The sequence below is a fragment of the Dermacentor andersoni genome, chromosome 3, assembly GCF_023375885.2.
Source record: "Dermacentor andersoni chromosome 3, qqDerAnde1_hic_scaffold, whole genome shotgun sequence".
Lineage (NCBI taxonomy): Eukaryota > Metazoa > Arthropoda > Arachnida > Ixodida > Ixodidae > Dermacentor > Dermacentor andersoni.
Window position 1 is genome coordinate 87,213,065 of NC_092816.1, and position 20,988 is coordinate 87,234,052.

The 20,988-nt window shown below is 46.1% G+C and overlaps 1 protein-coding gene across 2 annotated transcripts in view; it reads right to left on the reverse strand.

Annotated features, from left to right (window-relative positions):
* Window positions 1–20,988, reverse strand: part of LOC126524972 (uncharacterized) — a 98,279-nt gene that overhangs the window by 42,002 nt on the left and 35,289 nt on the right. The window contains exon 7 of one of the 2 annotated variants that reach the window (XR_011893026.1): window positions 6,467–6,567. Coding sequence is in view for 1 of the 2 variants with exons in the window: in XM_072286730.1 (XP_072142831.1) it covers window positions 6,490–6,567 (78 nt within the window). In the remaining variant the exon portion in view is untranslated. Of the gene's footprint in view, window positions 1–5,839; window positions 6,568–20,988 lie in introns of those variants that run through there. The other variant, XM_072286730.1, reaches the window with a different exon arrangement.

Genomic DNA, 20,988 nt, shown 5'->3' on the forward strand with positions numbered 1-20,988 from the left:
ATTGCTACGAACGGGTGGATGTGTGATTCTCCTTCATTAATTACTTCTCTCCACCTTTCGGGTTTCCGCAGAACTATCACGTCAAACGCTTGCCTTTGCTTCGAGTTGTTCACAAATTCGACTTCGCCCTGCCATCGGCTAGCCGCCTAGTTAGCTTAGATGGTAGAGCGGCTGCCCCGGGAAGAGGGTGGTCCCGAGTTCTTTTCCCGCACCAGGACGCATTTTTCTTCAACTGTACGGCTTTTCTTTCGAGGAACCCGTATGGGTTTCCTTTGCTCCAATTGTAACGAACGGGTGGATTCCTGATTCCCATTTATTAATTACTTCTCTCCACCTTGCGGGTTTCCGCAGAACTATTAGTAGGTCGAAAAATACTGTAATAATCTAGGTTCAATAAATATTTACTGTGTTCCTAATTATTGAACTAACATTAAGGTTTCGCTATACATTACACCTATAATGATTCCTGTTTCAACCAAATATAAACTTGGCGTAACGTAGAGATCGCTTCAGATGCATTTTTCAATTCCATATTCCAATTTTTCAAATTTCAATTTTTCAAACTCGGGGGCATTTGTATTTGCTCCAGGGCAGCAGCGTAAATCTCGTGCAGCTCATGAAACAACTTCAAAACGCTCCGGAGTGCTTGAACCCGTATAATACTGCTAATACCCCCACATTAACACACTACATACTTTGCCTTCTTTGTATTTCGTTAACAATTAAAAAGACGCTCCAAGTGATCTTTTTGCCGATGCCGCCGCCGTCGTTGGCGGCGTCGCCGTAAGGTTCCGTACATATTTAGGCGAATGTATGCGACATGCCATGCCATGCTATATCACAGGCGGTGTATGCCGGCTATATTGGCACACCATCCTATTGTTAAGTTGCTCATCATCATCATCATCATCATCATCATCATCAGCCTAGTTACGCCCACTGCAGGGCAAAGGCCTCTCCCATACTTCTCCAACTACCCCGGTCATGTACTAATTGTGGCCATGTTGTCCCTGCAAACGTCTTAATGTCATGCGCCCACCTAACTTTCTGCCGCCCCCTACTACGCTTCCCTTCCCTTGGAATCCAGTCCGTAACCCTTAATGACCATCGGTTATCTTCCCTCCTCATTACATGTCCGGCCCATGCCCATTTCTTTTTCTTGATTTCAACTAAGATGTCATTTACCCGCGTTTGTTCCCTCACCCAATCTGCTCTTTTCTTATCCCTTAACGTTACACCTATCATTCTTCTTTCCATAGCTCGTTGCGTCGTCCTCAATTTCAGAAGAACCCTTTCCGTAAGCCTCCAGGTTTCTGCCCCGTAGGTGAGTACTGGTAAGACACAGCTGTTATACACTTTCCTCTTGAGGGATAGTGGCAACCTGCTGTTCATGATCTGACAATGCCTGCCAAACACACCCCAGCCCACTCTTATTCTGGTTATTTCAGTCTCATGATCCGGATCCGTGGTCACTACCTGCCCTAAGTAGATGTATTCCCTTACCACTTCCAGTGCCTAGCTACCTATCGTAAACTGCTGTTCTCTCCCGAGACTATTAAACATTACTTTAGTTTTCTGTAGATTGATTTTCAGACCCACCCTTCTACTTTGCCTCTCCAGGTCAGTGAGCATACATTGCAATTGGTCTCCTGAGTTACTAATCAAGGCAATATCATCAGCGAATCGCAAGTTCCTAAGGTATTCTCCATCAACTTTTATCCCCAATTCTTCCCACTCCAGGTCTCTGAATACCTCCTGTAAACATGCTGTGAATAGCATTGGAGATATCGTATCTCCCTGTCTAACGCCTTTCTTTATTGGGATTTTGTTGCTTTCTTTGTGGAGGATTACGGTGGCTGTGGAACCGCTATAGATAGCTTCCAGTATCTTTACATATGGCTCATCTACACCCTGATTCCGTAGTGCCTTCATGACTGCTGAGGTTTCGACTGAATCAAATGCTTTTTCGTAATCAATGAAGGCTATATATAAGGGTAAGTTATATTCCGCACATTTCTCTATCACCTGATTGATAGTGTGAATATGGTCTATTGTTGAGTAGCCTTTACGGAATCCTGCCTGGTCCTTTGGCTGACAGAAGTCTAAGGTATTCGTGATTCTATTTGCGATTACCTTAGTAAATACTTTGTAGGCAACGGACAGTAAGCTGATCGGTCTATAATTTTTCAAGTCTTTGGCGTCCCCTTTCTTATGGATTAGCATTATGTTAGCGTTCTTCCAAGATTCCGGTACGTTCGAGGTCATGAGGCATTGTGTATATAGGGCGGCCAACCTTTCTAGAACAGTGCTCCCACAATCCTTCAACAAATCTGCTGTTACCTGATCCTCCCCAGCTGCCTTCCCCCTTTGCATAGCTCCCAAGGCGTTCTTTACCTCTTCCGGTGTTACTTGTGGGATTTCAAGTTCCTCTAGACTATTCTCTCTCACCTTATCGTCGTGGCTGTTACTGGTACTGTATAAATCTCTATAAAACTCTTCAGCCACTTGAACTATCTCATCCATATTAGTAACGATATTGCCGGCTTTGTCTCTTAACGCATACATCTGATTCTTGCCTATTCCTAGTTTCTTCTTTAATGCTTTTAGGCTTCCTCCGTTCCTGATAGCCTGTTCAATTCTATCCATATTATAGTTCCTTATGTCCGCTGTCTTACGCTAGTTTATTAATTTAGAAAGTTCTGCCAGTTCTATTCTAGCTGAAGGGTTAGAGGCTTTCATACATTGGCGTTTCTTGATCAGGTCTTTCGTCTCCTGCGATGGCTGACTGGTTTCCTGTTTAACGGCGTTACCACCGACTTCTATTGCGCACTCCTTAATGATGCCCATAAGATTGTCGTTCATTGCTTCAACAGTATGGTCCTCTTCCTGGGTTAAAGCCGAATACCTGTTCTGTACCTTGATCCGGAATTCCTCTAGTTTCCCTCTTACCGCTAACTCACCGATTGGTTTCTTATGTAGCAGTTTCTTCCGTTCCCTCCTCAAGTCAAGGCTAATTCGAGTTCTTACCATCCTATGGTCACAGCAGCGCACCTTGCCGAGCACGTCTACATCTTGTATGATGCCAGGGTTCGCGCAGAGTATAAAGTCGATTTCATTTCTAGTCTCACCATTCGGGCTCCTCCACGTCCACTTTCGGCTAACCCGCTTGCGGAAAAAGGTATTCATTATACGCATATTATTCTGTTCTGCAAACTCTACTAATAACTCTCCTCTGCTATTCCTAGAGCCTATGCCATATTCCCCCACTGCCTTGTCTCCGGCCTGCTTCTTGCCTACCCTGGCATTGAAATCGCCCATCAGTATACTGTATTTTGTTTTGACTTTACCCATCGCCGATTCCACGTCTTCATAGAAGCTTTCGACTTCCTGGTCATCATGACTAGATGTAGGGGCGTAGACCTGTACAACCTTCATTTTGTACCTCTAATTAAGTTTCACAACAAGACATGCCACCCTCTCGTTAATGCTATAGAATTCCTGTATGTTACCAGCTATGTTCTTATTAATTAGGAATCCGACTCCTAGTTCTCGTCTCTCTGCTAAGCCCCGGTAGCACAGGACGTGCCCGCTTTTTAGCACTGTATATGCTTCTTTTGGCCTCCTAACTTCACTGAGCCCTATTATATCCCATTTACTGCCCTCTAATTCCTCCAATAGCACTGCTAGATTCGCCTCACTAGATAACGTTCTAGCGTTAAACGTTGCCTGGTTCATATTCCAATGGCGGCCTGTCCTCAGTTGCTCATACCAGGTCTTAGAGATTATTAGCCCACGAAGAAATGTGAGGAAACAAAAGACCGAAATCGCATGCCTTTTACCTAAAATCTTCTCAAGCATGAAACATTAAAAGTATGAAACAATAACTGAGCTCAAATGGAAAAATTATGTAATTTTATAGGTGCAGCTGTGTACTACGTCGAAGATCGGCCCAGCAAAAAGATTGTAACATACCCGATGCCGAAAAGTGGTGGTAAAGTCGCTTAGAAAGAAATTACCTTTAATTAATAAACCTAAACGAAATTACCTGATGGTAGGAATACAACAGAGGACCACTAGCACAACAGATCGCTTTTACTCAGTCAGCTTACGTCTACTTCAATTCATATCGCCACTGCAGCCGCGAGTCTTACACTTAAAGTAATACTTAAACACGTAGCTATCACATTCATTGATTCATCCTTGCGGCGAAACAGTGACATTTTTGTCCATAACATGACCCTTATTTTCAACAATTATGAAGAAGCTGCCTCAATTTGTTAGCCAAAAACATTGGGGAAATCAATTACGAAGCTTTCTTAACGCATGAGAATACGCAAAATGCGAGGCTTCGGCAAATATTCACGAAGCTTCCGTTCAAGGTAGGAAGGTTAGAGTTTTTCCATATATTTAACAAATACACGCCCCGTTTTTCGCGTTGACAGTTTCGCCGCGAAGCAACTACGTTGTAAAAGGCTCAGAGCTAGGCTTTACTGACTTAACAGATCCTAGGACGATGGCTCTAGGTGGTGTCGAAGGACCACACTATTTTCGTCGCCTCAACAGCGTCGCCTGCCAGGTTCGCAAACGGAGTGCACTGGCCAGATGCACGTCCGAAATGTTGTAGGGTACACTCAACTCGTAACGCTGCCGTTTCCTGGATGATCAGTGATCCCACGAACACGACGAAGGACGGGTTCATTTTTTTAATCATGTTTGTTACGGCTAGAAAAGAACTCGGCTACTGGACACTCCTATCGCTGTCGATTGCACTTTCTCCCACATCTCTCCTCCTCGTCTCCTAGTAACTTTACATATTGGTTTATTAAAAACCGTCCTGGTCCCCAAGGTTGATAGATTTGGGGGGGGGGGGGGGGGATATTGCTTGAGAGCAGTTAATGAAAGCTAGACATAATGAAGAAGAGCTCAAACTTGGTACAATAAAATTAGTAGCAGGGAGTGAACATCTTGCAATGGCCGGTGGCATAATCCTCACGAAGCTTATACATTCCTAAAGGGCCGTATTTCAACATCGGCGTAATTACCATGCAAACCTAAAGATATATCGGAGTATAAACGCAGTATCAATAAAATAAATAATGAGCTACTTAAAATGCCTAAATAGTCATTGCCATTCGTGTTACTGTAACGTTCAAACAAAACGCACAAAGAAAAAAGAAGCAAGTAGTACAAATGTTGTCTCATATTTCCCTCTTCACTAGAACATACGCCCAAATATGTTGCCGCCGCGCAGACAATGAAGGAAGCACAAGCGAGTAGTACACCATAGGAAGAATGAGCAGCCGTAATCTATTCCTGGTAGAAAGAAGACCTCGACACCGCTAAACGCGGCAGCCCAGTGCACGCGACAAGACGTTATGAAATTGAGTTCCTCGCTGGTCGATGCTTGCTAAAGTGAGCAGCGAGCGGCCCATATTGATATGAGTGAAAGGACATGGACTCGCCGGAAGAACCCAGATGCCGCGCTGCAAGGCTACTTTTACTCCTCAGCGCTTACCGCGGTCAGTGTTGAATTTGATTGTTTATTGAGTACTCTGCCATGAATTTACAATCGGGAGGTCAGTAAAGGGATGTACTGTACACGACAAAAGGGTACTCTTGTATGTTTTGTTCCATGCTCGCGAATGAAACGAGGTGGAAAAGCTGCCAAGTCGTGAGGGATAGTGGAGCCACTCATATGCGCTCATGAATCAACAGAATATGAAAAAAACAGCGTTCTCCTCCTGCGTCCGCGTGAGACACCACCAGCGTTCGTGTCGTTGAGTATGCACCGTGATTGACGCGGTCCTATTAGAATGAGACATCATTGCTTTGGCCGATCCCGAAGACAGTGCGGCGGAGGTGAAGCCGGAGTTAAGCATTCCCCATACGTGGGCCGTTCCCGAATATTGTGAAACGCCGGGCTGACTCACGGCGGAGGTGAAGCAGGAGTTAAGCATTCCTCATACGTGGGCCGGTCCCGGAGATAGCGTAATGCCGGGCAGACCTGTGCCTGAGGTGGAGCAGGCCTTAAGCAATCCCCGTACACTCGCCGATCCGGAACATAGTGCAATACCGGGCCGAGCCGCGGCTAGGGTGGAGTTTGCCATTAAGGGGCCCACATACATAGCTTCGCTGGCCATCCTTCTTCGCAGAGCGGAAGGGCACTGAGTTTTTTTTTTTTTATTAACCTGATGCCGCGTGTCATTGGTCTTGCCTGGTATTAGTGGCTTAATAAGTAGCTATAACTTTCACACCGATTATTTGTCCTCGCTGAGCACTTCTGCGGGACATTTTATTAAGCCGTTACACCGAGCCTTCCAGGTGATCCACACGTTAGCGTTCATATACTTCGAAGAGCTATGCAAATCTGAAAACTCGCAGGTTTCCTTGCAGGCTGTAGTTTTGATTCTTGTTGGCAGCGAATGAGAACTCATCGATACCGAATGAATAAGTACGATAAGCTTACCGCACAAAAGCCGGATATTCCCGTCACAAACGAAGAGCCGGCCATGTTGCTTCTCTCCCTGGGCCTTCGTTTTCCTCTTCGTCTTTGTCGTCTTTGCTGTCCTGCAATTCGTCCAGAATAAACTGTCATCTTCCTAATTCGGATAGAATTTGAGGATTTCGTGAATATGAGCGAAAACGTGAAGCAAAAGCTGTTTGAGATTTTTTATGTCAGGACGTTCGGTATAAGCATCTGTTACTTGCTGATACGACCTTTGTTATTGATTACAACCGGTTGTGCTTTTCAAACTATGATAGAGGCGGACAGTTCGTATATGCTGTTTTGATGGGGATGGGCATGGATTTCTTTACAAAGCCTAAACGGCGACCAACAGCGCACGATTTTCAACCTCTTATTTTTTAGCTCCCCCGCTTGATGCGGCATGCGAAATTTTCCCAAGCGGCAGATGAAAGTCGCGGAATTCGTTAAAAGGGCCTATCTTTGTAGTGCCTGAAACACTATTTTATGCCTATTTCTATGACCACTGCAAGACGAAGGCCTCTCCCTACGATATCCTATTACCCCTGTCTTGCGCTAGCTGATTCCACTTGCGCCTGAAAAATTCCTTATTTTATCAACTCACCTACTTTTCTGCCGTTTTCGACTGCGCTTTCTTTCCCTTGGCCCTCATTTTGTGACTTTCTGGTCCATCGGTTATCTACCCTAGACTCTCTGGTCCAACGGTTATCTACCCTCCGAGACAAGAACTTGGCAAAGCTTTACAAAAACTGGACGATCGGCCGCTTTCTGTGCCGGTACTGCTGGAACACCGCCCACATTGCCCGTCGGCCCATAAAGCGGTGAAGGCGCTTTTTTGCTTCTTAAGGACGACGGGCTTGTGCGACCATCTGTGACTATTAATGCCATTTCTGTAAGGCCACACACGTCAGCGAACTCACCGCAACTTCCTTCTTTCCTTCCCTCCTCTCTCTCCCTGTGATCTTTGTTTTCCCCTTTCCCAATCTCCCGGTGTAGGGCAGCCAACCGGACGTTATTCTGGTTAACCTCCCTGCCGTCTGCTTTTCTTTTTCGTCCTCCCTACAATACACATAACATGGCTTGCCTAGCTACATCTTTTGTCTAATAATGCCAACTGGAATATCAGCTGTCCCAGTTTGCTCGTTGATCCACACACCTCTCTTTGTGTTGGATTATGGGAGCAAGAAAAATACAGAGGATAGAGTTTACTCCGTGTGTCGTAACATCATAAAATTTAGATATAACAGAATTATTTCCCTTGAATATTCTGCTCGTAGCTTGTGAACATGTGGAGAAATATCTTTTAAAGCTCCGTTTTACAAAGGCAATGCTTTCACTTTTTACAGCAAGGGATTTAGTAATTTCTCTATTCGAAGTTGTTCTTATTTTTGGCACTGAAGTTACGAGCAGCCTTGCGCAAGTTTCTGTAGCCCGGACTACCACAGCCTTGCAGGCATCTGGCGCTTTGCTGTGGCGGCCTCCTTCATTGCCTCTTCGGTAGTTATTGTAGATGGACATCCATATAAATAAATAATTTACCGAGACAAGGGATGTACATGCACGCTAATATAGGTGCCATTCTGCATTCTGGCAGTCATTTAAGGAGCTTTCCGTGTAAGCACAACTAATTTTCAACGAAAGGAATTTATTAAGACGCCATTATAATAATAATTATTATTATTATTTCACTTTAATAGCAAACAGATAAGCAATTTCGGGGTTGAATTTAGTTCTACTTCGCGGCAGTGAAGATGAGCTCCGCCGCCGTCAGTCGTAGCTGTCTCGCCGTCGCCGACGAAACCGACCAACCCAGTTCAATTATATGAATATCATTTTCGACGTAATTGTTCTGCTGAGACCTGCCATGTGGAAAGAAGTAATCAATAAAAGGAACATGAGACGTCCACCCAAAGGTAGCGAAGGCTACAAAGGAAACCCATACGGTTTCCTCGAAAGAGAAGCTTCGCAGTTGAAGAAAAATTCGTGCTGGTCCGGGACAACTTCCCTCCACCTTGCGGGTTGCCGCAGAACTATTGCGTCAAACGCTTGCCTTTGCTTCAGAGTTGTTGATGAGTTCGACTTCGCCCTATCTTCTGCTAGCCGCCTGGTTAGCTGAGATTGTAGAGCAGCTGCCCCGGAAAAGCGTTGGTCCCGGGTTCGCGTCCCGCACAAGGACGACTTCTCCTTCAACTCCCCTTGTGCAGAGTAGCAGGCTGGAGCGCGTTAGCTCAGGCCGACATCAATGCCTCCTTTGAAATAAATTATCTCTCTCTCTCCCACAGCTACGTTTGGGTGGATGTCTCATTTTCCCTTTGATAATGTCATTTTCGTTTCTTTCACGTAGTAATAAAAGTTGTTTTATATTTTAATTGTACTAGCTATAAAGACACCGCAACAGCAAGAACAATAGACACATCTTTGTTTATGCAATCTCTGCATTTATGTTTTATTTAACAGTCGTTCGCGGTGAGGGTGACTCGGAATGCGAAAACAAAACTAGTGGTAGCTTTCCCCCGGTTGCTCCTGAGCTGACAAGGCAGTGAGGTGCCAGAACGCAGGAGCGCACGCGCTCCCTACAACTCGCGTTGTCATGCATCATCATCATCATCATCCCCCTACCCATGTCCACTGCAGGACGAAGGCCCTGCGATCTCCAATTACCCCTGTCCTGCGCCAACCGATACCAAGTAGCACCCGCAAATTTCCTAATTTCGTCATACCATATAGTCGTCTGCCGTCCTCTACTGCGCTTCCTTTCTCTTGGTACCCATTCTGTTACCCTAATGGGCCAACGGTTGTCTAGTCTGCGCATTACATGACCTGCCCAGCGCCATTTTTTTCTCCTAATGTCTATTAGAATATCGTCTATGCCCGTTTGCTTTCTGATCCAAACTTCTCTCTTTCTGTCTCCTAAAGTTATGTCTAGCATTCTTCGCTCCATCGCTCTTTGCGCAGTCCTTAGCTTGTTCTCAAGCTTTTTGTCAGCCTCCAAGTCTCTTCGCCGTATGTCAGCACCGGTAAAATGCACTGATTGAATACTTTTCTTTTCAATGATAACCGTAATCTCCCATTCAGGAGCATACCATGAGCTAAACTTCGATGAAGCATCGGGTGAAAGCGAACGTTGATGCAGGCCTGGATTTGTTATTGCTCGAAACGTGCCGTTCTTGTGGACTGCCTACCGGACGGTGTCTACGTATTTCAGTTGCACAGTTAAACTACCGTACCAATTTTTGGCCAGCGGTGGTTCCTTCACACCCAGAAAATTGATGCTCAGGAGGGTTTTACATGTACTACAAAATAAGCAAGATTTAGTTAATGAAATAAATTCTGGGGTTATATGTCCCAAAACCACGGTCTGATCATGAGGAACACCGTAGCGGGCTACTCCGATTTAATTTGAACCACCTGGTGTTCTTTGTTGTGCACCCAGTGCATGGCTATGTGCCAGGCCACAAAGGCGCTGGTGCGTTTCTTGAAATGCACCAGCCTGTATGATCAAATGTGACTAACTAAGCGTCGCTTTTGTGTGTAACCGTGCAAACGGTGAACTTCTTGCTTCCTTTTCCTCGTTCAATCCCGTTTCCCCTTTCCCCATTGCAAGGTAGCCTACTGAGCTCAGCCCTCCCTACCTTTCCCTTATGACCTCTCTCTCTCTCTCTCTCTCTCTATATATATATATATATATATATATATATATATATATATATCAAAACACGGCATACAAGGGTCTTTTTGCATTTCACCCCCATCGAAATGCGGCCGCCGCGGCCAGGTTTTGATCCCGAGACCTCGTGGTCAGCAGCGCAATGCCAAAGCCATTAAGCAACCACGAAGGGTAAAAGGCAAAACTTCGTCACAGTTCGCGTGGTCAACGGCAACACACACTTGACATTTATCTACGCGTTTACAGATCGATCTGGTTAGACTGGTGCAACCTTAACCACTCTAACTTTACCTCGCAGCAGCTACTCATTTTATTGCTATAACACTTGTATGGCCACTCCAGGCTTATTCTCGCCGTAGCTATGACATTCCCTATAAAATCCAAGTGCGATAACATCGCGGTCACACGCCGTATCCTGTAAGTGCGAGAGAATACTTGCAAAGGGGAACCGAGGTGTACGCCGCTTGAAGCGGCGGTGTCTTCTAACGCTAGCAATGGGCGAAGGCTGGAAGGGTGCGCGCCGTCTAAAACCCCTTAAACTTCGTACAGTAGCGACTCTCTCGTCCTCCACCTTCACTCCTCCTCAGTTCTCCTCTCTTTCGCGCGCCCTCCCTGACCGTGGCGCCGCCTACACCGCTCGAGCGTCACAGATGACCTTTTGCACACTGACTGCACGCATAGCAAGGCCTATTCAAATACATGTAAAACGCAAAAACGTTTTTCTGAGACAGCCCCTGGACTAATTTTAATAAAATTTGTTGCATTTGAGCGAAAACGTTAAATTCCAGTGACTGTTGGAAGCGGAATTTCGATTTAGGGCCTGAATTTTGTTAAAAAGATTTTCAAGTATTCGACCATTTGAAAAAAATAGAAGCACTAAGTTTACAAATTCATAGCTCTGTATCAAGAACAGATATCGCGGTTCTGTAAACGGTATCCATTAGATCATTCAAAGCGGACAAGTTCGTTATGTCATTTTACATCTTACGTGAATTTGTTACGTTTGCTACAAGGGTTCTGCAAAAGCTGTATTTCCATATTCCATATTCATGTGTAACATATAAATTTTGTCTGCTTTAGATGTAATATTTGATGCAGTTCACAGAATTGTATTGTCTTTATTCGTTGTTGAGTTGCAGAGTTGTAAACTTGATAGTTTCGTTTTTTGAAGATTTTCGATATTTGCCAATATTTAATACAACATTAACGACCTAAATCAAGAATTCGAAACGAGCAGTCACTAGATTTTAAGCTTTTCTTTTAAATGCACCAAACCTCGTCAAATTCGGTGCAGTGGTCACCACGAAAAATCAATTCTACTTTTACATGTATTTAGATAGGAGCACCCGAGCTAAAGCTTCTTCTTAAGCGTTAGCATTGGCTTTCTAACTCCGAGTAACTTCGTGTACAGCATAGAATTTGTATATGGACGGTAGTACAAATTCAGCGTTGGCAGGTTATTCTTCCTGTTTTGGTAACTATCTTTTAAAGGTATTTGAACGACCGCTAACGCTGTGCCATGACGACTTCAAATGTATTGCGTGCGCTACAGTGAGGTACGCAACATTTGTCAAGCACGTGTCGGAAGATCTTCTTACCAATGGTTGTAAATAACACATTTACGATCGAATGCCAATATCCTGACCTCCAGCAAGCCCTTTGTAGCCTAAATAATCCGCGCCGTCCTTGCAATGCTAATTCGCGGCGCGTATCACCTATGACGCACAAAGGCTTGCAGAGGGCACGAATAATCACTGCTCTGAAGGTTCGAAAGAGTATTACAAGCTACAGTGCTGCCAACGTGAGTACTTGCCAATTTTCTAAGCACGCGAAAAGGCTCAGAGGTGGGCGCTGGTGCTATTACGTTTCTCGTGCCCGGAAGTCCACAGAAATACGCACAGCCGATCATCGAGTCGGGATTCGGTGCATACAGAAAATGAAATCACGTTTTAGTATTCGCTCGCGAAGCGCGAGCCCGGTAACAGCACTTCATTTGGGCTTAAACAAGTGCATTATTTTTTTTTTCAGGTTAGTTACTCATCACGAATAACATTTCATGCTGCATGAGCTCGTCCGTCCACGAAGTACTTGTCGCGAACCGAGTTGCACTAAGGTGCGTGTATAGAGGACGATTCCGATCGCTGCGAAATAACATTTGCGAAATAAGACCACTGGAGTGATGGCCTCGAAAAGAATTGCCGGGCTATGACGTGGCTGAAATTGCGGTAAGTAGAATGATGCGGTCGTTCATATTGAGACACCATATGTTGTCCCATTACGTATGTCTCAGTACATAGTGGTCGAACGAGCTAATAGTTGAACGAACGAGTGCACGAACGACTAAACGAACGAGCGAACGACGACTAAACCAGCCAATGAACGAGCACGCTGCCGCAGGTTTTCTTTGTGAGTGTTCCACCACTGCATCTTAACCTACAGAAACTTTAAAGCTGGCAAGAATTAACACATACCTTTCAAAGACTTTAATGCTGTAGTTTGGCGACAAACTTGGTTTCGGGAGCGCACGCGCACTTTTCCTTTGTATCGCAAATCCACCGGGCGACTGCCAATGAAGAACACTAACAAAAAAGGCAAACAAAGCTATTCACTCCAAACAAGGCTAGTTAGCAACTACAAAATGCAGAGAGTTGCTTTCCTAAGATGAGTTTTCACGCTCAAGGCTCAAATTTTGTCAAAAGGAACGCACTGAATCTTAAAGGTTTAGTAATCACGTTTTCGCACGCAGCCTCACGTACCCGCGAATTCAAGCCTGTTGGCGTAGAATACGATAAGGCGCACCAAATACGAGCACGTACTGCTTATATAAACAAAGTACACGACGCGAAGGAATCGTGTTGAAGCATGCAGACAAATGGCACTGTCCTCAGTGAACTGTGCAATATTTACTACCTTATGGCCCGCAACAAATTACGCAAACCTGACCCATACTACACGATTTTAGTATGACAGACTCGCAACTACCTCGTATAGTCGTCTGGAGAATGTTAATCTGAAGTTCTCCCTACCAATGCGATGAATCTATGTCTTTCTTCTGAGGCCGTAGCGCATAGCGGGCGGTATTGAGAAGAGCTTCTTGTGTTTGCTGAAGCTATCTTGGCATATGAAGGCGCAGCAGCGATAGAAAATGCCGTGAAGCGACGTCGCAAACGCCAGAAAACTTAGTTCAAGGCGTTCGCAAACCAAAACAACAGAGAAGAGCAACGGCGCCAACATGCGCCCCTCGTCACTGCGCAGATGTTTCTCAAGCGAAAATGGCGCTGAAGCGCGACTGTAAACAGACGAAGCCGGCCCAAGGGCCTACGTGGTGCCATTAGGCCAATAGCGCCGTGGCGTCGGCCTCGGCCAAAGCATGCGAGGAGGAGGCGGCATTCTTCAAAGCGCGGCGCTACTTTACGAAGTCTAAGGGACTTTAGCACTGTCTTCTCACGCGCGCAGGATGAGGAGCGGAGATGTGCGTGCGCTAGGTTGGGGGGGGAGGGGTAAGAGGCCAAAATATTGCACATGTCCTCCTCTACTCCAGCTGCGGCGGTTGTGTGCGGCCGCGCGCGTACTATTTTGAAGGCAAACTGCGCTGGGTTCAAAGGCTAGACGACCGGATATATATGATGGATTCGTGTACGCTGTGTTCTCACGCCCCTAGTTCGCGTTGAAGGGAGAGGCGGTATGAAGGGGAATCCGCTCGCCGCTGCTGCCACTCTTCTTCACGCCAGGTCGTGGAGTGAAATGCGTTCACGTTTGCCTGTACTCGCGTGACAACATGCGTATTAACTTGTTTCGCCAGAGAATGTTTACACAAGATTATGCAGCTGATAAAACGAGTAACCTTACCTCGCAGTCTAATAATTTCTACCGCAATGCATGCTTCGCCTGTCGGGCGAAAATACAACTATTTAAACTTTCAACACATGAGCCAACGTTTCGACATGGGTCATCAGTACACTGAAACGTATGCATCTCGAAACACTGGCTCCATAAACAACTCCTTTTCTACTGGTGTTGGTCACTTCGGGTATCCGTCGACCTCTAAACGTCTGTACAGAGGGGACCTGGAGGACACACAATGCCGATGCTTGTCCATTGGTGCCCATGTGCACGACAAAATTTTGCCGCAATCTAGCGGATTTCTTGATGACTAATTGCCACCCGTACACTCACACGACCAGCTGAGCAATATAGATTGGAATAATGATTAACGCGTGCTTGCTAATGGCACTAGAAAGCAGCTGAAAGACCTTGGTTTTGTACGCCTACATAGCGTCGTAAATTTATAACACGAAACTAGATTCCACGCGCCTGCTATGTAGAGATACTGAAAGGAGAGCCTGTGCGATTTCGGGTTGAATGAAATGTGTTACAAGGAAAATAACTCCATGCTCGCGGAATATACCGAATAGATCAAAATGTGTGTGTGTGTGCGTATGAGCAAGCGACACTGTTAAATAGGAGGGGTCTTTAGGAAGTAACGAAACTACACACTTGTTCAGCAGGTCTAATGGATGTGGTGTTTTCAGTGCAGTTTACTACCAAACAGCGAAAAAAAAAAGGAATAGGATTGGGACAAAGCTCAAGGAAAAGAAAGACGGAGGCGAGCACTGGGCGCTGCACTTTGTGAAATATTTCCAACCTTTATGGCAAGTCCTGGGGCCCTATACCATAAAATGATTCCAATATGTTTTAATTCCAATCTCGTGACGTCAAATTTGCGTAACCGCCGATGCAACCATCGGGTGGTGACCCGCAGGCTTGTCTAAAGAGACCAATCAAACGCTCTCCTCGTTTATAGGCGGTAACTATTGTTTGCTTTAAAAACTAATATCATTTGCTAAACTGAACGGCTTGTCTTGTCTTATTGGCTGATAAGAGGCGAGGAGCACGCTCAAGTGGAGAGAGATACGATGGGGCCGAGTCAGTGCGTTGAAAATCGATAACCGTATGAAGAGGGTGGTGCCGGCGTGTGTGATTGGTTCGTTTTTCCCTACTTAGCTTGTGGTAGCTTGCCGAAAATCGTGGTGGCATGCAGCGGAAGGTTAAGATTGCCGCTAAAGAGGATCCTCAGCAAAGAAAAATAGGCTGAACGTGGTCGTAAACAGGCCGAAAGTGCTCGAAAACGTTAGATGGCCTCGCAATAAGTTTTATTGTACGCAAATAAACCGATGATCTACGGCATGTGCGAGTAGCTAGCCAGCGCCTGAGCTACCGACGGCAGCCATCTTTTATTCCTTTCGCAACGGGGCAGCCTGCGGCTATTCAGGGAAAAATTCAGTTTTGTTCGGCATATTAATGCATCTTTAATGCGTACGCGTCACTTTGAAGCGATGAGTTTTTGCAGTTTTTGACAGGCAGGTGAAGTGGATGCAGCCCGAAAACTTTAAGCCAATGGCAGAGGACTAATGGCGAGAAGGCGTCGAATCAGAAATAGCTACTTTTCTTTTGTTCAGTCCAATGATGCACAATCAAAATCAGAGTGTACACGTCATATCAGATGGGGAGCTATCGAGCTTTGCGTGGCGTCGCGTGACTGCACAGGCGAAGTGAGGGGGGCGAAAAAGTTTTTGACCTATGGCGGAGGGCCGATCGCAGAATTCGAATAGAAACGTTTGCAATACTTTTACTATATAACGCCCTTGTTTCGCGTCATGCATTAGTTTTATTTCTTTAACTCTGCGATCTCACCTCTTTAACGTTGCGATTGGCATGTGCGTATCGGCGTGACATGGCATTCATTCCGCACTGAAAGGCAGCGGTACAGAGTATTAAATAACGTAACTGCACGCAAGACTGGTGAGAATTATTTCTGCAGATTCAAATCAACCCCAAAAGCAGTGAAATTTTTTTAATGTCTACCTCAAACGACCGTTAATTTCTATTGCGCTGTTAATACTGAATAATCGTTTTTTAATTAATGGGGAATAGATTAGGTACGTACATGGAATAGACGAGGACAAGCACTTGGCCTCGTCTGTTGCACCTTCGCTTTAAAAGAACGAGAAAGATCGCCTTCGCGCATCCACGGTGGCATTGGATCAACGTCTCTACAATGCCTGAATAAGGCTTTCCTTCTCACTTTGTGCGGACATGTCCGTGTGTAATGTATTCGCGCGTAGTTTTCAAATGAGGATGTCAGACGAAGTAGCCCAACAGATAGTGCTTAATAATGTTTCACATAAGGAATTCTAGAGGAGCACCTGTCCCGGCAATTTTCTCACCAGCCATCGCATTCGTGCGTACGGTTTATTTTTATACCATATTGCATGTATTCACTGTGGGATAGCGCTGCTATCCCTTCACTCTTATAGAACAGTTCTGGCCGAGATATTAATAGACTGGACTTAAAATACGGCCCATAAAACATGCGCTTGACGTTCTTGTATATATAATAAACAACCTATCTAACATCTCGTTCTACAAGTGCCTTTCTAGAAAAATGCTGTATACGAAAGTAACGCTCTTGTCAAAGAGCGCCAATAACTTTTTTTTTTTATTTGCTGACATGTTTCTGTTCGCGCATTTTTTTTTAGAGAGTCTCGTCACAAGAGTCGTCTTCTCCAGCAAACAAGACTCCTTTATTAAATGCGATATTTCGCCTTTTGCCACAACATACACACAAATCTTGCTATGCTGATGCGGAATAAAATAACACCACAATTAAGGCTTCCATTTAAAGAAATTAATGCCAAACATTGTTGTACATTTCTCCATGGTGTTCGATAGAACTGAATAGATATTTGAAAATTATTTGGCAGACTGTAACCCGATGGCTTCAGTGGTCCGCTTCTTTCCCTCCTGTCGTCATATTAAAACATTAAGAACAGGCAGTAGCAATCACAAATGAACGTACTCTCTGCTAAATAATATAAAAGCGCCTTTCAAAGGCGATTTCTATAAATCATATTTCTTGCATGTACATAAGTATATTGTAAAGACTCCAGTGTGCGCATTGTTGCACTTGCTGATGGCTCGAATTCGTGCACGCGTATGATGTTCATGAACGCTATTGCTTAGCAAACACTTCGAAGCTTCACGCGTGGACTATCGGAAATTCGCTATAAACTAATACCATAAAGAAACAACGTTTTAATCAGGCCATTTCAATGTCCAATGAACAAAATAATTTATTAGTATCTCGAAACTAAAAAACATCCGATCCTTGTAAGTCGGGCTAATACGCTAAGAACGCTTTTCACCGACCACCTAAGCTCAGCGTCTCCAACGACCTTGTCGTACATTTCTCGGGCTGCGTCAACCTCTGCAGATCAATATTAAATTACTGTTCTGTAAAAATCTCATAGATCTTGCATTAGCAATTGTACAATGTGGTATTGTGTTGTATTTCACTGTACAAGGGCAACTACATTATGCATATAGGGACATCCAATACATGTATTTCGTTGAAAGTGAAAGGGCCAAGTGTCATAGATCTGATTTACTACGATTACAATTCAAAGGACGTACTCTTATAATACACTTATTTTACATGCATTATAAACGTCTATGTTATTTTTATGATATTGTCACGTGGTGGTGACGTAGAAGAACACAGTAGCAATACTGTGAACGAGAAAACTAACTTTTATTGGGCGAACTTGTGCCCACAAAACAGGCTACACTTATAGCACAACGAAAGCGGCGAACACAGTCGGCGATCGTCGGAAATCTGATCAGCGGGTCATGCGCGTCGGCTTTTATAGTGCAGTCGTCGAATGTTCCAGACTAATCGTTCGGACCCGCGTGCCTTCCACAAAGTTCTACACCATTCGAGTCTGGCGAATAAATCAGATAACAGAAGGTTCGTCGACAACAGACTGTGGATAGAAGCATCGATAACTTTCCAGAAACTTCGGATACATGCAAGCGCGTCCCGCGCTGTGCGATAAGATTTGTTAGGCGGCGAAACGTGGTCGCCCGATAAATATAAGTACACGTGTCAATACCCCCCTCTTAAAAAGCATCGTCCCGATGCTACAAATATAAGAGAGCGACACACAAAAGGACACTTATTAAACATAAGTAACAAAACAACGAAAAGAAATCAAGTCTAAAAGTCAGTTACGCGAAGTCCCAAAGTTCGTCAACGCTGGTGGTACGGCTTGAGTCGCACAACGTGGACAATTTCAGGTCGTGAGCGACGCCGCTGTGACAGCGAAATGCCGTCTGGCACGACCTCATAGTCCAGTACGCCAATACGTCGGATGATCTTGTACGGTCCGAAATAGCGACGCAAGAGCTTCTCGCTCAGTCCTCGTCGGCGTATAGGGGTCCAAACCCAAACACGGTCACCGGGCTGGTACTCGATAAAGCGTCGTCGGAGGTTGTAGCGTCGGCTGTCGGTCCTCTGCTGGCTCTTGATCCGGAGGCGGGCGAGCTGTCGGGCTTCTTCGGCGCGCTGGAGATAGCTAGCGACGTCAACATTCTCTTCGTCAATGACGTGGGGCAGCATGGCGTCGAGCGTCGTCGTCGGGTTCCTGCCGTAAACCAGCTTAAACGGCGTGATCTGTGTTGTTTCTTGCACCGCCGTGTTGTAAGCGAAGGTTACATACGGCAGGACCGCGTCCCACGTCTTGTGCTCAACGTCGACGTACATCGCTAGCATGTCGGCGAGGGTCTTATTCAGGCGCTCCGTGAGACCATTAGTTTGCGGATGGTAGGCAGTTGTCCTCCTGTGGCTTGTCTGGCTATATTGCAGAATGGCTTGGGTGAGCTCTGCTGTAAAAGCCGTTCCTCTGTCGGTGATGAGGACTTCTGGGGCGCCATGTCGCAGCAGGATGTTCTCGACGAAAAATTTCGCCACCTCGGCTGCGCTGCCTTTCGGTAGAGCTTTTGTTTCAGCGAATCGGGTGAGATAGTCCGTCGCCACGACGATCCACTTATTCCCGGATGTTGACGTCGGAAACGGCCCCAACAAATCCATCCCAATCTGCTCGAATGGTCGACGAGGAGGTTCAATCGGCTGTAGTAACCCTGCTGGCCTTGTCGGTGGTGTCTTGCGTCGTTGACAGTCTCGGCATGTCTTGACGTAACGGGCGACGTCGGCGGTAAGACGCGGCCAGTAATACCTTTCATGTATCCTCGACAGCGTCCGGGAGAATCCGAGGTGCCCAGCAGTGGGATCGTCGTGTAAGGCGTGCAGTACTTCTGGACGCAGCGCCGACGGAACAACAAGAAGGTAGTTGGCGCGGACTGGTGAAAAGTTTTTCTTCACGAGTAGGTTGTTTTGAAGCGTGAACGAAGATAATCCACGCTTAAATGCCCTAGGGACAACGTCGGTGTGCCCTTCCAAATACTCGACTAGGGCTTTTAGCTCCGGGTCCCCTCGTTGTTGATCAGCGAAGTCTTCCGCGCTTATTATTCCAAGGAAGGCGTCGTCGTCCTCGTTATCTTGCGGCGGCGGGTCAATGGGGGCGCGTGATAGGCAATCGGCATCTGAGTGTTTTCGACCGGACTTGTATGTTACAGTGATGTCGTATTCTTGTAGTCTGAGGCTCCACCGTGCCAGCCGTCCTGAAGGGTCCTTTAAGTTAGCTAGCCAACACAACGCGTGATGGTCGCTGACCACTCTGAATGGCCTGCCATATAGGTAGGGGCGAAATTTCGCTGTAGCCCAAACGATGGCGAGGCATTCCTTTTCTGTTGTGGAATAATTGCGTTCTGCTTTTGACAACGACCGGCTAGCGTAACCTATCACGTGTTCATGTCCATCTTTTCTCTGGACTAGGACGGCACCGAGGCCTAGGCTACTGGCGTCAGTGTGGATTTCGGTATCGGCGAGCTCGTCGAAGTGCGCAAGTACGGGCGGCGACTGCATGCGTCGTTTGAGTTCTTCAAATGCGTCGGCCTGCGGCGTTTCCCACTTGAACTCGATGTCACATTTAGTTAGCTGTGTCAGCGGCTCAGCGATGCGTGAAAAGTCCTTGACAAATCGCCTGTAGTAGGCACACATGCCAAGAAATCTACGCACTGCCTTCTTGTCGGTGGGCTGCGGGAACTTTGCGATGGCAGCTGTCTTCTGCGGGTCGGGGCGGACTCCAGACTTGCTGATGACGTGGCCTAGGAACAGAAGCTCATCGTAGGCGAAGCGGCACTTTTCTGGCTTCAGAGTGAGCCCTGATGACTTGATGGCCTCGAGTACTGTTGCGAGCCGCCTAAGGTGTTCGTCGAAATTTTCGGCGAAGACAACGACGTCATCCAAGTAAACGAGACAGGTCTGCCACTTCAATCCTGCTAAAACCGTGTCCATCACGCGCTGGAACGTTGCAGGCGCCGAGCACAGTCCAAATGGCATAACCTTGAACTCGTAGAGGCCGTCTGGGGTGATGAAGGCGGTCTTTTCGCGATCTCTTTCGTCGACTTCAATTTGCCAATAGCCAGACTTGAGGTCCATCGACGAGAAGTATTTAGCGTTGCAGAGCCGATCTAATGCGTCGTCTATCCGTGGGAGGGGGTATACATCCTTCTTCGTGATCTTGTTCAGTCGACGATAATCGACACAGAAACGTAGGGTTCCGTCCTTTTTCTTTACCAGGACAACAGGGGATGCCCACGGGCTTTTCGACGGCTGGATGATGTCGTCGCGCAGCATTTCGTCGACTTGTTCTCTTATAGCTTCACGTTCCCGCGTCGAAACTCGGTAAGGGCTCTGGCGTAGTGGTCGAGCGCATTCTTCGGTTATTATGCGATGCTTTGCGACTGGTGTTTGTCGAATCCTCGATGACGTCGAAAAGCAGCCTTTGTATCGTCGAAGCAGACTTCTGAGCTGTTGCTGCTTAATCACGGGGAGACTTGGACTTATGTCGAAGTCTGGCTCGGGAACTACGGTTGT